At 38.8% G+C, this 17518-nt stretch overlaps 1 protein-coding gene across 1 annotated transcript in view; it reads right to left on the bottom strand.

Annotated features, from left to right (window-relative positions):
- DOK6 (docking protein 6) overlaps positions 1-17518 on the bottom strand; it is a 463681-nt gene that overhangs the window by 78594 nt on the left and 367569 nt on the right. Inside the window, exon 7 of the mRNA XM_049782401.1 lies at positions 107-224. Within this exon, the coding sequence (XP_049638358.1) occupies positions 107-224 (118 nt within the window). The remainder of the gene's footprint in view (positions 1-106; positions 225-17518) is intronic.

The raw sequence follows: 17518 nt of genomic DNA on the forward strand, positions 1-17518 counted from the left end.
GGGAAAGCAAGCAACGTGAAGGAAGGGAAATTTGCATGACTCCTGGTCCACCTGGGGGAGCCTAATGGATGTGCTGCTTTATTTTTGATATTTGAAAATCACTTGCCTTGCAAATTGTAGATTTCTCCGACGCTGTTCTGACGGGTGATATGATGCCAGTATGCGCTACGGGGAAGAGATATTGACTTGGATAATGTCATTGGCTCAGTCAAGCTTGTCTGGAGCTAGAGGAAAGAAAGAGAAAATGTGTCATCGGTTTTCCTGAAATGATTCTACTGAATTCTGCCTTTGCAGGGGTGAGCATTGCACCAGTGGGAGTCAGTGAGGCATACCTGCATAGGCTGTTGCTTTCAGGAGCACTATTATTTAAGTGGTAAAATCATGCCTCAAAGAAACAAGAAACGAGCACTTGGTACCAGTTTAATCTCACTCATTCATTAAGAAGAGAACAAATAAATGGCACAACCAAGTCCAAGGAGACTTCAAAGGGCAAATAGGCCACCAGGAAGGCTGAGAATGCTCATGAGCAGTGAAGGATCACTTACACCAAACACCTGGCTTGGCAGTTCTTACAAACATGAATTATTTGCATTACTATAACTTTTCTATGAATTGTTGAAATGGGAGTACTAGGAACAGAGAGACAGAGAGCCCAGAAAGAGATAAAACACAGGACACTTATCATTATTTTTTTTCCAATTCAGGTGCTTATGTGCTTTCCCAACATCCTCCCTGCCTCTTACCAGGGGCCCTTTTCTTGTATGGGCCATTTATCTTGCTTCCTTTGTTTTTTGTTTTTGTTTTTGGCCACACTTGTTGATGCTCAGGGGTTACTCCTGGCTATTCGTTCAGACATCCCTCCTGGCTTGGGGGACCATATGGGTTGCCAGGGATTGAACCAGGTCTGTCCTGGGTCAGCTGTGTGCAAGGCAAACTCCCTACTGCTGAGCTATTGCTCCGGCCCCTTATCTTGCTTTTTGTGAGAAAATCTTGCCCCTATATAAAAAAAAAAAGGTGCTTATGCTGAGTAGTTGTCTGAGAGTATGGCATATTTTCTTAGATGAGACTGACTTGGAAGTTGTGGAGGACATTGATACAGAATCTATCAAGTGCTTGGGAAATGTTTTGCTCTGTGGAATTTGTATCCTCAAAGGCTCAGAGACTCTTCTCAATATAGCTGTCGTGGGCTTTTTTGGATGAGTGTAAGTTGGTCTAGGGTTTTAAGGGGAGTGAGCCAAAGCTCTGGTAGGGGGATTTAGCTTTTTCTGACTAAAGAGGCTGAGAAGAAACTCTTCTCCCATCTCAGTCCATTTCCCTTTTCCTATAGGACAAATAAAAAGCCTTGTTTCCCCCTTTTATAAACTACAAAAATATAGTTTTTGGATGTCAGCATTCTGGGGGCCAGGATTGATCAGTTCATCCTTCTGAGTTCCACGGAAATTTTACTGTTCTTGTTACATGGCATCTACATATTCCCTATCCTTGACACTCCAGGACTGTAACATAGGATAAACATCTTGAGTGCACCCATTTTCACTTTAGAATTAACTGTCTGTGACTTATCCATATACTGGTTATTCAATCAAATTTCCCCTTTTCTCATGTTTCATGCTGTTTAGATTACTGGTACAGCTCAAGAAAAACTCTGGAGTAGAAGGCACTCCTGCACCCCAATAGCTTAAAGACAACTTAGTACAGCACTTTTATTGTCTTATTTAATTATCTTATTGACTTATAAAGGATTTAAAAAATATGTAAAAATATATAAAAATATATTTAAAATATTGGTCTCAACAAACTTTTCTCTAATGTAATACATATCCTTTGAACAGACTGCGGGTGATCCTTTAATTAATAAAATTGGACATTTCTCCCATAATGACTAGACTAAATTGGAAACCAAATGATCACATGTATCTAATCAAGCCCCAAGCACCCATCCATTCACAGAGCCCCCCAATAATTCCTACTCATCTGCACAATTTAGTTTCCCCATAACAATACCTCTTAAGACATATAAATCTATAAAAACTCTTAAGTTCTTTAGATTTTAATACAAGCTGCAGCTAATGGACTCCCCAAATAACCCAAAGGGTTTATTTTGGTTAGTTTCTTGAGGAAAGAGAGATTTTTCAGGCCTTCTATGACTCTTCACAAAAGTGTCCTCCCCATAGTAGATACAAATCTGACCTCATATATCATATCTCATACTCCCTTTTCCTTTTCTAAGAAGGTGGTTCTAAAAACAACACTATGGTCAAAATTTCTAATTTTCAAAACCTGGCATTTGTAATACTTGGAATATGGTTCTATTAACCACAGTCACTGTGTATGTAGATTGGGGTGTTGGAAAACCAAAATTGTGGGTGATAGTCTACAGTCCATGTAGGCTTGTGGCTTTTAAGAATCTTTGAAATGCATTTCTTTTTGTTTGTTTGTTTTTTGGGCCACACCCGGTGATGCTGGGGAGTTACTCCTGGCTATGCACTCATAAATCGCTCCTGGCTTGGGAGACCATATGGGATACCAGAGGATCAAACAACAGTCAGACCTGGGCTAGCCCAGCAAGGCAGATGCTTTACCGCTTGTGCCACTGCTCTGGCCTCTGGGATGCATCTTAATAATCCTATTTATTCCTGGTTTTGCCTTTATCCTCCCAGTTAGAGAAACTCTGGGAAGGGCTATGTGTGTTAAGAAGATAAAAAATATCTTTATACACAGTGCAGTTCACTGTCCTTGAGTGTATGGGAGATAGGCATTTTTTATTAAATAAACACTGGAGGAAAGGGCTTCTTTCTTCAAACCATTGCTTATGCAAGGCATAAACTTAAGACACATCAATCTTTAGTTAGTGCCAACAATGATCATTAATAACACCTATTAATCCATAAGATAAATATCTTAGTAATTATGCTTCTGTCTACCCTTCATTCTTTTTCTAATATATTGTAATTTGTTTATTACTTAGCATACAATAGATCATCAGCTATGCATTAATCTTCCTCAAATTTGATGAAAGTGCTCTTCATTCTATTTTTATTCTGAGAAACATATTTATTTTCAAATGGTCAGTCATTTATTAATATTTGGAAAATATATTAATACAATTTTAGATGACAGGTCAAAATAAATTGATTGTTAGTATATGAGATCTCAATGGCTGAACTCTGGCTCCTAAACCCATGAGATAGAGTTAGCAAGAGCAGAGTCCTTTATTGATATTCCACAATGAAATTATGAAGATAGGTTAGGGAGAATTGTGAAGTGTTTCTGTCAAAGCATTAGGGAAGAGAATTTGAGATGAGATAACAGTGTGATGTAACCACTAGGAAGTGGGCACAGTCTTGACTTTGGAGATAGAAATGTGGAATTTGGATCTATAGAGGGACATGGGTTACCCATACCCAGAGCTGACTATTTACCACCCAGCAAAGTACTCTAGCAAAGAATTATCCTGAATAGAATGAAAATCAGTTACTCCAACAGTTTACCTTTAGATTAAATGCACCTTGGAACTATTTAGGAGTGATAGTCACATGAGGAAAAATTATAGTTAACCTCAAAAAATATAATGACTCTAATGAGAAGTTTAAAATTAGAGGAATAAGTCTTCTAAATTTATGGTTTATTTGGAAAAGAATCATACTGTGTGTGTGTGTGTGTGTGTGTGTGTGTGTGTGTGTGTGTGTGTGTGTGTGTGTGTGTCTTGGTCGAAAAGGAACAAATAAATTTGTGGTCTATGATATATTTCAGCTTGATGGGTGGGCAGATTTGAGAGTATTCACAGTGAACTCTGGGTACAGATTGTAGAGTGGGAGGCCAGATTAAGGGAAGGTTTACCTGGTCAGTATTGAGAATTACAGAAATTCAGTAAACATACTATTTCTGGAAACAACATGAGTACTGACTAATTTCTTGCATAAATTTCATTTAAATCACCCTTCTGGTATTTTTACCTTATCTTACTATTTCTCTCATTGCTTTGAACTTCTAGGAGGTTAACATTTACCCTATTCGATTTCTTCATTTGTTTACCTTGTTATTCATTATGATCCTTTAGGATTTCATTTCAGAAGTAGAAAATCTATATTAGAAAACTAGAAAAGGGCCCATTCTCAGGATTATTGCCAAAAGCAGCAAACTAGTCTGAAACATTTCCTCATTGTCTTCTCTTAGAGGTGAGAAAATATATCCATCTCGGGACTCCTCAGGACTCTGCACTGAGCACTATTACAAACCAGAGCGACCCATTTAATTCTCATATTAAATTTCTAATATCCAGTATGGATATATTTGGAAATTTCATTTTGGCTAGTAACAGATAAATGAGATTGTTGTTGTGGGGCCCTACACTATTGAAATTTGTGACCTTGTAGTAGTAAGATATACTTGCAATGTGCAGTAACAGTATAAGATGGCTCAGTGGGTCAATCAAGAAGGTTGTCATTTGGGAATCCAAAGAGAGATTTAGAAGAAACCAACTTTTCAAGCACATTGATATTGGACTCCTCAGCCTTCAAAAGTGTGACAAAGTAAGTTTTTATTTCATTGACTCAGTTGTTTAAGTTATGGCAGGTATAGCCAACTATACAAATATGCTTTGTCATTGATCTATCAGATGATGTAGAAGCTATCTGATTTACCCAGAAACTTTACCTGGTTATAAGCAATATTTTATAAATTGGCATTTTGGACATGCAGGATTAAAGGGACAATGTGGCATGATTTCAAGCACATTCATTATAATATTTTTTTGGCTTTGATTTTGAAACTCCCAACCAGATTCCTGTTGGGAAGGAGAAATCAATGCCAGGAAACACTGGAATCATTCTTAATTATTTCCTATTATAATAACACTTCAATAAAAAGCATTAGAATAAAAGTGCTGCTCAGGACATCATTGCAATTTCTTGATGCAAAGAGCCAGACCTCAGATGGATTTAAAAAATTTTCAGGATGATAAGAAATATATGTCAAAAACATTTAGGGCAAGGGGCCAAGTGGCCTCAGCAGCATTGAGTAAAAAAAAAAGGTCAGATCTAAATACCCAAGCCAAAGTCAACAATAGAATCAAGAGACCCAAACTATAACAAGCTAAACATAAAATAGATCTGTTACACTGGTAATCCTGGAGGCTTCGGATGAAGGTGTGGGTTGCATTCGGGTAATTATGGTAGAGGGAGGTCAACACTGGTGTTGGGAATGACCCTATTTTACTGTCACTAAATGCCTGAAACACAGCTGTGAAAGACTTGCAATTCACAATGGTTTCAATACAAAAAAATTAAAAACAAAACAAAAAACATTTAGGGCAATGTGTATTTATGTGGCCAGTCCAAACCTGTGTTTATCAGTATAATAGACACCATACATATATCAAGGCTCTCAAGTTTTCAGGAGCTTAGGAAGATGGAGACATTGCTTTCAAAATTTTTAGTTTTTTTCATTGAGCATTTGTTTGGGTAATGAGGAATTTCTCAAACATGGTGTGTAACTCTTCCCCTCATTCTGCCAAGGATCCCTTTATATTTATGTACAAATTCCTTCCTGAAATAACTAAGACAATTGCTTCTTCTTCTGCACAGGGGAGGAATTCAGAAAGGATGCTTCAGCTCTATTGCAGAAATCAACTGTACTTGGTAGTATTTACCTGCCTCTTGATACACTGGCCATAAATTTTTGCCCATTTTCATTATTGTTTGGATACAGCAGCCTGTTAACTGGGTAATAGGCAATGACTCAGCAGTTGCTCTGGAAAATGGGCTCAATCTTCCCAAAAGTCTCTGAATGGAGCTTTGCATCAATACTGGACCAAAGAGGCAAGTTATTCTTGCCTCACCAGGATACTGAAGCCTTCAAAGTCAACAATATCCTATTTGGGAAGGGGGATCTTAAATGCTGGAGGTCCTAAATGGGGACTCCCATTTAGGTATTAAATCAGTAAATAAAAAAATTAAAAACTTGTGTCATCCATATGTGGTATCAAAGAAATCCTATTGCTATTTCTTACTACACCTCTTCGCCTATCCTTCCTTCCATCAACTTCAAGGGATTCAAGTGAAAACAGTTAGTTGGAGGGTAGTTGGTATGTTGGGAGGGCAGGACAAGTCTTCCTAGATGTTACAAGTTCCATTTCTTGAATGTCCATTGGTCCTTCCCATTGTCTTGAGTGTTTCTGTCCTTCCTTCTGACAGGGATACCTGTTTCTTAACCAGGACAACTTCAGAACATAGGAAAGACAGGCTTGAAAGCTGCTGCCTTACATAATTCAGTGCTGAAGCCAATTTCTCATCTGGAACAAATTTTGGGTTTCATATGGCTCTTCCACTTGGTCCCATGATCCTGAGGGACAGAAGCATGGATGGATGAGAACATGGGAGTCACTTTTCCTGCCAAGTTCTGTATGACCATGCCAAGTTCTTTATGTTCTGTAATCTGGGACTCTAGTGTTTTTCTTGGGACTCCAAGGCATAGTGGCATCACAGGAGGAAATGGTGATGGTGTTTGCTTTTGATCTAATCTCTGGGTTCTCTCTTTTGCTCTTTGACCTTGAAGCTAAATGACCTTAATTAATGGTCTGGATGAAACCCCTAGCATATAATCTATTTCTTAAATGGTTCCTGTATGATGCACAGGATCTATTGGTAATGTTTCAAATCTAATAGGGAGATCCACACTAAATGTGTTCTAATGGTTTCTGTTATTTTGAAATGAAAATCAGTAATTCTAAAGACTGTAGAGAACTTTTTTTGGTTTTGCTTTTTTTGTTGTTGTTGATTTGATTTGTTTTGTTCTGGTTTTGAGCCACACCCAGTGATGTTTTAGAGTTACTCATGGCTCTGAATTCAGGAATTACTCCTGGAGGTCATGGGGGACTACAGAGGATTGAACCCAAGTCAGCTAAATAAAAGGCAAACACCTTCTCTGCTGTGCTATCTTTCTGGCCCTGTAGAAAACTTTCTTAAGAAGAAGTTAATGTAAATAGTCATGAGGAAAAATTCATTGATGGAGATACAATAAGCCCAGTCAGTAATTCTCCTAGCATGTTTTGGCAAGTGCATTTAAAAAAAATCAAACTCGTTAAAATTTAAGAATTGTGGTTCTGCTGAGTTCATTTATATATCCATATATATATATATATATATATATATATATATATATATATATATATATATATATATATATATATCCTATACCTTAAACATGCTTGGGTTTTTAATTAATTAATTAATTTTCATTTGAAGAAGAAAAGGAAGAAAGAATGATGGAATGAAGGAAAAAGTGAAAGAAAAGGTAAGGAGAAAGGAAGTAAAAGATTTTTTCCTTAAAATTCTGGGCTTCTTCTTTATTTCTTTTTTTTTTTTTTTTATTTTGGGAGGGCACACCCTGTGACGCTCAGGGGTTACTCCTGGCTATGCATGCAGAAGTCTCTCCTGGCTTCTAGGACTATATTGGACCCTGGGGATCAAATCGAGGTCCGTCCTGAGTCAGCCACATGCAAGGCAAATGCCCTACCACTGCGCTATTGCTCCGGCCCTGAATTCTGGGCTTCTTTTACAGTAGACTTTTTCCATTTGTCTCTTCTTTCTCTCATTTGCACTTGGCTCAGTGAAGTCTAGAGAATTGGCTCAGGCATTCACAATATATAACCAGATTATAGCTTTTACTTATTTTCAGCAAAACTGAAGTATCTTGTATTTTTTATATTCTTTCAGTTATTTTATTTGGCACTTGGCCCTGAATTTACTTATTTTATCCCAAAGTCCTAACAATTCCTGCATGGTAGGAAAGGGATAAAATATCTCTTATTCGGGTTGGAGGAAGCTGAGGTTTTGTAGTTTAAAATGATGTTGGAGGCTGAATTAGCTTGAAATTCTGGAGAATACAGTTACTCTTCTGCACTGTGCTTTACTGCTTTCTCTGCTCTTAAGAGATTCTGTGGAACGTCTTTCCAATGGTCTTGCATCAAAAGGATTAAGCATCACATCATCTTGTGGCAGCTTGAAGATGCCTGCAGACTCCTGCTAAGCCTTCATAAGTGTGGCACCCTGCCTTTATCCCATGAACTTGATGTTGGCTGGAGATGGCTTTAGTCATTGACAGATGGTGGCTAAGACATGTGTCCTGTGGGCATGTTCTTTCATTCTGTTTTTTCTTTCCTGTATGAGTTCAGACCCACAGAGGAAACCTGATTAGGGAGGTTGCTGTGATTTCGTAAACTTGAGCTTACTGGGTGTGCAAGTTAAGGAATTCAAGGCTTAATTCTTCATTGAGAATCTAGCACTTTTCATTTTATAGGTAAAAATGCAGAAAAATACTGAGATTGGCTGCACATAAAAGCTAAATTCCAAAACTTCTATTAGAAACATTTTTGTTTCAATTCCAGAAATTCTACTAGAAACATTTTTGAGTTTTAATATTCGTTTTGGGGGCCACACTCAGTGGGTGCTCAGTGATTATTCCCAACTCAGTGCTCAGGAGTCACTCCTGACAATGCCTGGGGAACCATACATGGTATTGCGAATTGAACCACAATTGTCTGCATGCCAAGTAAGCACTTTAATCCCTGTATCACCTCTCTGTCCCCAGTCATTTTAGTTATTTGGGGAAGATCTATACCCAGTGGTCTCAGGGGTTCATAAGTACTAAGAATGGAAATGAGCTTCTGTTGGGTCCCCTTGGCGATGCTGTTCCCAAACTGCCTATCAGAAGGAACCCTGTAGAACAAATGTTCTGGGTGACCCAGAGAGTATTTGTTCTGGAGATTGTCCCTGAGGTAAAAAGTTTCAGAAAGACAATGCACCAGAAATGCGGAAAGATAGCACAAAGAGAGACTCATCCTTCCATGATCAATAGTCACTCTCAAGTTTGACTCTGGGCCACTCCTCCTCTTCTGAACAGAGAGCTCTGGTTATCTATCAACACTGCTTTTCTTTAAGCATTCCTAAGCTCTAATGTTTATGATTATCTTCTCTCTGGTACCTCACTTGTCTTTATTCCCACAGGCTATGGTTCTGCAAAGACCTGTCACCTGTACATATCCCAGTTCCTTAGGTCCAATATAACCATTGTTTGAATGGAATAAAGGGTCTGTGGTCATTAGTCTGGAACCCTTCCAAATGGACTGGAGGGATGGAAGTTGACCCTTGCTGGCTGACAGGATCAGCATATCTGGCGACTGAGTAGAGACATGAATCCTGGACCCTCAGATTGAAAATATGATGCTCTACCAACTGCATTATCTAGTCTCAGAGCAATTATTCTACAGGCTTCCATCTGCCAGGTGGTTTGAGAATAGCATCACAGAGGGGATCCAACAGGCCTCCAATCCCAAAGTCTATGTTCAGTTCTTTGAGCTATTTTCCTAGCCCTGGAAGTAATTCTCAACTCTGGGCCCTTTTCTCAATATTAATCTCTCCTGGGAAAGAGGTTTCCTCCCCAACATATTCAAATATGTCACAATTCAGTCTTGCACTTTTTTGAACTTATGTTGCCAAAAGGCAGCAGATGGGATTTGAGGATTGGAGTCATTTTGTAAAGGTCCTTCCTCCTGGCATCTCTTCATGCTTTCAACAACAAAACTTCCAGGTTCCATTATGCTGCAAATTTCCCTTGCTGTTTTGAGACTGCTCCCCTAGAGAGAAGCATTACTACTGCTAATTTATGTTCCCCTACATAAAATTTATCTGTATTAAAAAAAACTGTTAACAAATTAATTTTCCTTTAGTTCTGTAGCTCCCTAATTATTGCCTTGAAAATTTGAAATCCTATTAGCACTCGAGATAGAAATTTATGCAATTGGGAGAAGGAAAAAATTTTGCACTTATAGATGAACTTAGTCATTCTCTCTATGTGAATGGTAATGAGCAAACCCATAGCATGTACTAGCCCACTTAGCATCTCCTGGAATATCAGCAAAGATGACATCTAAAAGTTCCAGACAACAACAGTGGAGCGCAGAGGTATCCCAAGGGGTGCGGAGGGTCAGAATTCACGATTCTTCCTCTTCTCTAATCCAAGAAGGATAATTAGACCCAACTTTCCCAAAGAGCAGATGTGAAAACTCCACCCATTACTGGATCACATTCCAAGACTAATGCAGAAAAGACACTGATTCTTTTCTAGCAAAAATTCATGTGTCAGGAGACAGCTGCTAGGGGTGGACTCCTATTTGTACCTCCAGTCAAAATTAAGGCCATCTGCCTGTCCTTTGTCTTTAGAGAAGAGAAATCTATGTTGCTTAATTATCAGTCTTCTCTATCTCTAAGGAAATGCTATTATGTGCCTTGAGTGTTGGCTTCACCAATTTAAAATGATGGTTTCCATGTCTGTATACCTGGTGTTTTAATGTCTATATACTCAAGAGCCAAGGCCTGTGACCTGAAGCTACATTGTCTGCACTTGAAGTTCTCCCTTGAGTCTTTTTCTATTGCATCATTATCTTGAGGACTGTCTGGCCAAGGTACCTTCGATTGGGGCTGAGTATTGTTTATGTGGTCAGAGTGGGCATAGGTTCATCTATGTCATAACACAGAGCTGCATCTAAGAGCCTAAAAAGACATAAAACCTGAGAACTGTGATATGAGAAATAGATGATATGATTGGTGGGTGTGAGTGGGAATCAGGGAAAAAGTTCTGGTAGGTAAGGAGTATTGTGTGTCTATGTTTCTGTGTGTCTGGGTATATATGTGTACATGAATGTGAGCATCGTGTGTTTGCATGCCCATCTCTAGATGTGAGAGGGGTAAATCAGAGCCCTTTCTGCCTGAAGAAAGATAAGCAATGCCTCCTCTCAGGAGGTGTGTATAAGACAAGAAGAATGAGGGAAGAAAATTCACTGTGAATAAGAAGCATTGCAAAGAGATAATTCTAGAAGAAGGCTCTCCTTTTCAGAGAGGGAGTAACTGGGCTGGAATATAAAGGGACCCTTGGAAGTGCTGCTAATTTGGGTGACATGATCTAGGAGCCAGTCCATGTGCTTACCTTGTGCACATAGTATTTAACATGAGTAGCTTTGACAGTTGTTGTACTTCAAAGAAAGCGTGCACTGGTTTTTTAAGATTTAGAGTATTTCCTTCAGGACTCATTCTTTTTTTTTTTTTTTTTTTTTAAGCCTAGCTCTGCGTGTTAGTTGTAATAATACTCTTACCTTGGATTTATTTATATTTTTTAAAGCAGCAGCTCTGAAATAAAAGTTGGGAAACGAGAAGTTGGGCTATGAGAATTGTACTTCAGGGTAAGAAAAACCAAATGTCATGCTGCTTAATGGGGACAGGCTGAAGATAAGTGCATGGTCAGTTGAGGATGTTTAGCTTTATTTGTTCTTCGGAAAGGGCTCCTGAAACTTGAAGTGTGTGGATATAAAAACCCCAGAGCACTTCTCCCAGCCAAGCTTGGCACTGCTTCAATGCATTCAGAGTCCTCTAAAGTCTGAAGGCTTATCGGCTATTGGTCTCTCTCAGGCTTGACTTCATTTTATGTAGGTTACACTTTCCACCTAATATTCCATTTTACTTGAGATAAATAAATGAAAAGGCATCAGAAGATAACTTGCAGAGATTCTACCAGACTAACTAGAAAAAACATATTCATTTAGTGGAAATGGCTAGATGTCATTTAAAACTAGAGTCTATGGAAAATCATATTCATTAAGAATGAGACGATATGGATGATTTTATTACAGAGTTAAGACCATATGTCGATGATGACATTTTCAGAGTATTGAAATGGCTAGAATTTACAATAACATCAGAAGTTATTATAATTAGTTACTTAATACTTGGAATATCATTGCTGCCTGTACTCAGGCCTACTTTTACACACACAGACATTCTCTCTTTATTTCTAAGTAGAATCAGTGACAAAGCTACTCTTTGAAGATAAGCAACATGATGAATACAAATGAAGACACAGAATTTTCTATATGATTCAGCTTTTAGTAGTGATCTTGGACCTTCTGCTTTTCACATCTGCAAATATCTGGAGGTTAGAATAGAGTTTATATAATGAATTTATAATGTTTTCGCTCAAAAGCTGGGCTAAAAGTTGTATGGTAGTTACAAAGTTTTACTTGGATAAAACATTATAAATAAAGCTTTAATATTTTTCCAGGTACTTTAAGAATGAGCAAATATTTGAATAACTGCTAAGAACTTGCTATTGTATACAGCTCTGTTTGATGGATCATTAACACACCTGTCTCCCTCCCATCAAGAGAAAAACCAAGGTACAGAAAGATGAAGAAACCTGCCCCCAGGGTTCAGTTTTGCAGATCTTTCTCTAGTTTCCTTTGATTAAGTGGCTAATTTGGCTAAGTCACTATGCTGAGTAGCTTCAACCAATGCACTTAAGGCACTACTGACTATCCCAGGAGGAAGTAAACTTAGTCACAATCCTTGAAAGTAGCTATGGGGCTGGAGAGACAGGACAGCAGAAATGACGCTTGGCTTGCATGCAGCACACTTGGATTCCATTCTCAACACTCCATATGGCTCTCTGAGCCCTTCCAGGAGTGATCTCTGAGCTTATAGTCAGGAATAAGCCCTGAGCATTAATGAGTGTGACCCCCAAACAAACAAACAACCTGCCTTTCCATTCATCCAGGCATCAATTAATATCATGGATGTGAGTTCATCCATGACTGACCAGTATTTCTCCCCTAGCTGCCATCAATGCAACAGGTTGCCCCAAGAAGAAAGTTAGGTTCTTTGGTTTGCATGAGTCACTGTTATGATTTTATATTTCAATGCTGGTCATCTTAATTGCCTTTGAAGATCTATTATTTCACTTAAAAAAGTTGTTTCTAATATTTGCATTTGCTAAGAGTACATGAATCAATAGTAGTTTAAAGATAAAATCATCTTAGGGTGTTTTCTCATAGATCTTTTCTAGCAGAATAAGTAGAGGAAAGAGAAAAGTCTTTTTTTCAGGTGAGTATGAGGACTTACAAGTGTGATTCTGGGTCCTAGGGCTTCTCCTTGTGATACCTGGCAAACTGGGAACAACACTGGGCTAGGATGGAAGAAAATGCTGCTCATCCCAACCATATCAGGGACCCCCAGAGACCCCCAGAGATCCCCAGCAGTTTTCCTGGCCTCCAGGCCCACATCTGAGAGTACTAAGGAAATTAGGTGCTGTTAGAGATAGTAACTGGGTCACATCAGCCCCTGCCTTGAACTGTTAGTGCTTTTTCATGTGGAAGTTCTATTCTTCTATGCTAGCTGGCTGTTTTCTTTAGACATTATCAACTCTAATTGAGTCAATTAATGATAAAAAAATATGTTTATGATTCAAAGCAACATATAAAACTTTTTTTTACTCAAGTGGGTCCCCAGATTATTCAAAGAGAATTAAAGGGGGACATTTGTGAGGAAAGAAAGCAAAGAGGCCGGGAGATTGGGGGGGGGGCAACTGCAGAAAGTGAGGCTACAATGAGTTCAGAAGGGGCCATTGCTGGAGAAAAATTAAAGAACACAAGATTATTAGCACATTTTAGAGGACAGAACAATGCTATGAGGAAATTGGTTAACATTTTACTGCTTTCAAGAATAACTTCAGAGGAAATTTCCCTTTCCCTTCCCCCCAATTCCTCATTTGTGTATTTAAGCAGAAGTGTGCCCTTTCTTCATGTTTTCCTATTTGTTTGAAGACTCCATTGCTTTCATTATTTGAAAGGAACAAGTAGACTGAATCATTGGGATCACAGGCCTGCTTGGGGGCAATCAGTATCGCATTCTCTTTTCCTTGATTGAGATCCTGTGGTTGATATAACTGTTAATAATGGTTTCTCAAGCACAAATCCAACACCAACTCCTTCCCCAGTGTTCCTACCATCCTCACCCATGGACCCTTACCCATGGACCCTTTATATTACACATATGAGAAAGATCATCCTATCCCTTCTGACCCACTTCACTTAGCACCATATTCTTCACTTCTAAATTGAAGTGAATTTCTATCACTTTAGTCACTATTTAAACTATTTGATTTTCAGCCTCCCCTGCTTCCAGCTCTCTGGTGTTAAATGTGGTAATTTTTTTTTTTTGCCATAGGTACTTTTGCCCTGACCATGCTGCTTCTTCACTAGCAATTTCTTTTCACCTCCCATGACAGAAACAAGTAACATTATCTGTTTCCAAAGCTTTACAGTTACTGGAAAACAAGGTTTTTCATGGTTAAAAGTGTGACGTTAGGAGCCAAAGAGATAGTTTGGTGGGAGGGCACTTGCCTTGCAAGCAGCAGACCTGAATTCAATTCCTGCCATTCCATATGGTTCCCTGAGCCTCCATCAGGAATAATTCCTGAGTTCAAAGTCAGGAGTAACTTTTGAGTGGCACAGGGTACAGTTCCAAAATCAATAAAAAAAAAGTGTGAGCTTCGCTTGCTTTTATTTTGGATTTCTTGTAACATGGGCAGGTAAAATGACACATGACAGAATATTTTCTCATTTTCTAGGAAAGATGTAAAATGCGGTGGGATTATTGTTTTGTCCCCAAGACTTTAATATTGACACAAGATTTTCATATCGAAGAAACTAGAGTTTGTCTGGAAAGTTCTGATGGGGACTTCTTGTGTCAGTGCAGTACAGCCATCTAGTTAGGATCTCAGTAGCTGATACTATTTGCATCTAAATTGTAGGCAGAGTAATATAAAGTATGATTACTGAAAACCATGCTTGCTTACCTGCAAAGAATGCACTGCAATTCTGGCTACAGTTCACGGTCTGACGACAGATATGTTTGTAATTCTCTAGTCCAGGGTTATAGTGAGAACTTCTATGTAGCAAATCCCAGATCTATCCCCAGCACCAAAGGAACCCTGAATAACCTAAACACTCATAGATTCCACCAGGCTACAATGGAATATGTAATGGAATGTAGTATTATATGGCCCCATGGAACTAAGCCAAAGTAGCACTCCTTCTTCTGGTCTCAGGACAGAACCACTGATTCAGGGAGTGAAGAATGGCTGCAGGGACATCCAAGTCCCTGAGGAGCACCACTGGGGAAACTTAGTAAAGCTGACTGCAAAGCTAAGGAGATGGAAAAAGACAAGAGAAAAAATCCCATCCCCTCAGACCACAGAACAGAGATAGAAAAATGGGCAGAGTGGTGCAGAGCCAGGAATTTCCTAGAAGAGATTGTCCCTTAAAATGTTTCTAGAGATTGTCTCCTAAATTATACAGTGTTGTAAGCCAATGAGACCTTAACAAACAAAAATAAATCATTTGCAATGTTACAAGGTGGTGAGAATTTGCTGAAGAAACCACTTTGCCATTGACTTTTTTTTTTTTTTGATAGTCAGGAAAAAATAAAACATTTTCCAACCTTCCATTTTTTTTTTTTTTCAGTTTTTGAGCTACACCCAGTGATGCTCAGAAGTTACTCCTGGCTATGCGCTCAGAAATCACTCCTGGCTTGGGAGACCATATGGGATGCTGGGGATCGAACTGTGGTCTAGGCTAGCGTGGGCAAGACAAACACCTTACTGCTTGTGCCACTGCTCTGGCCCTCCAATCTTTCATTTTTGATTGCTCCATACCTCTGGGAATTTTATTACTAATTGTTTGATTTTTTTTTCACTTTGAACCCTACTCAGCAGTGCACAGGGCTCACTCCTGGTTTAGTACTTAGGAACTACTCCAGTGCTCAGGGACCATATGAGGGATTGACTTAGCTAGATGCAAGGGAAGTGCTTTTCTCCCCGTACTGTCTCTTAGACATCACCTGTGAGAGTTTTAGATTTTTATATTTTATTTTCCATCGAGACATGAAAATCTAATAGAAAAAAGTAGTGTCTTTCCTATTGTATATGTGTGCATGTGTGTGAAAGAGAGGTGAGAGAAAGATAGAGAAATGAAGTAGTCATGAAAGTCTCATTTCAGGCTATTGGAAGCCATGTCTTCCACAATGTCTTCATGGCACCAGCAGCCTCATTGGGTGTTCCTCCCCTGAAGGCAAGCTTGCAATCTGTGATGTGGTTGTCAGAAACAACCCAGTATCCATCACAGAAACATTAAAAACTTTTCTTGCTAACATCAGCACGCAGAACACCATGAAGTACTTTTGTCAATAGAATCCCAACAACTTGGGTGTTCTAAGAATGACACAGACCAACACGTGCTAGAGGTGATGTGTGTTTAGAGATCTGACTGCATAATGTGCTCACACGCTGGAACCTTAGCAATTGCTTAGAATTAGTTCCAGTTTAAATTGATCACAGAGGTTAAATTCTTCCAGAGACATCCTCCACCAGAACAAACCTTCAAACTAAAACTGGTTTGGATCTCATTAATTAAAAATAAATTATATTCATAAAAGAGGGTTTTTTTTTGGGGGGGGCACACCCGGTGACGCTCAGGGATTACTCCTGGCTATGTGCTCAGAAATTGCTCCTGGCTAGGGGGGGCCATATGGGACACGGGGGAATTGAACCATGGTTCGTCCTAGTTCAGCTACGTGCAAGGCAAATGCCCCACCACTGTGCCACTGCTTCTGCCCCTCATGAGAGATTTTAAACAAAATCTCTTAAATTTAGCACTTTAGAGGAATCTGAAAATGGAAAATCCTTTTTGTGACTGTTTTTACTTGTCTTCTCCTCACATGGTCATAGAAATGAGGAGCTATATCTCCAGATTGGGGTTCAGGAGGAGAAGGGATGCTGTAGGTCCTGCCGAGACTATTCTTCATGGAAGTTTGATCAAATTGGCTTTCAAAGAAAAATATCAGGGTGGGATGGCCTGAAAATCCAAATGGTTTTTCCCTATCCCAAATGCTTGAATCTACCTACATTGTATCTCACTGGTTTGACCTATCCAGCAAGAGCCCAGAGTTATTAATAAGTCACTGACTAGTTGCTATTGAGAATTTTTCTCGTGAAGCACAGAACACTCTGGATTTGAGAGAGTGAGAAAAATGGGATCATAGAACCATCCTTTATAAAGCAGGACAAACTATGTAATCCTATAAAATTTTGGTCTCCTTGGGAGAAGGCAATTTCTTGCCATTTCTTTGCATTCCACTGACTCCACCACCTAAAGCAAAGAGTCCAGTTAGCATCTGACCAAACTATGATAGTAAGTAAATAGCCGACCTCAAATTATGTCAGTTAATTTAAAAATATTATTTTGGATTTGAGGCTACACTCTGTAGTGCTCAGAACTTACTCATGGTTCTGTGTTTAGTGGTAATTCCTGACAGTTCTCAGGGGCCCATAAATGGTGCTGGGGACTGAACTGGGGTCCTCATGGTGTAATGCAAATACCTTAGCCATTTTAATATTTATCTGGCCTCTATATCAATGAACTTAAAGTTAAATTTAATTTCACTCTAAATATTTAATTTAGTTAATATTATTTCTTTCATTATTTTTCACATCGAAAGAAATAAAATACACACTTTATAGCTATAATAGAATTTAGTGATTCTCTTGGAACAATTCTCTAAACTGAAATGAAACTACACTGCTTTATTGTTAAACATTGGCACTTTTTAAAAAATGAGCTCAGCTCCTTCAAGCA

The sequence above is a fragment of the Suncus etruscus genome, chromosome 10 (assembly GCF_024139225.1).
Source record: "Suncus etruscus isolate mSunEtr1 chromosome 10, mSunEtr1.pri.cur, whole genome shotgun sequence".
Classification (NCBI taxonomy): Eukaryota; Metazoa; Chordata; class Mammalia; order Eulipotyphla; family Soricidae; genus Suncus; species Suncus etruscus.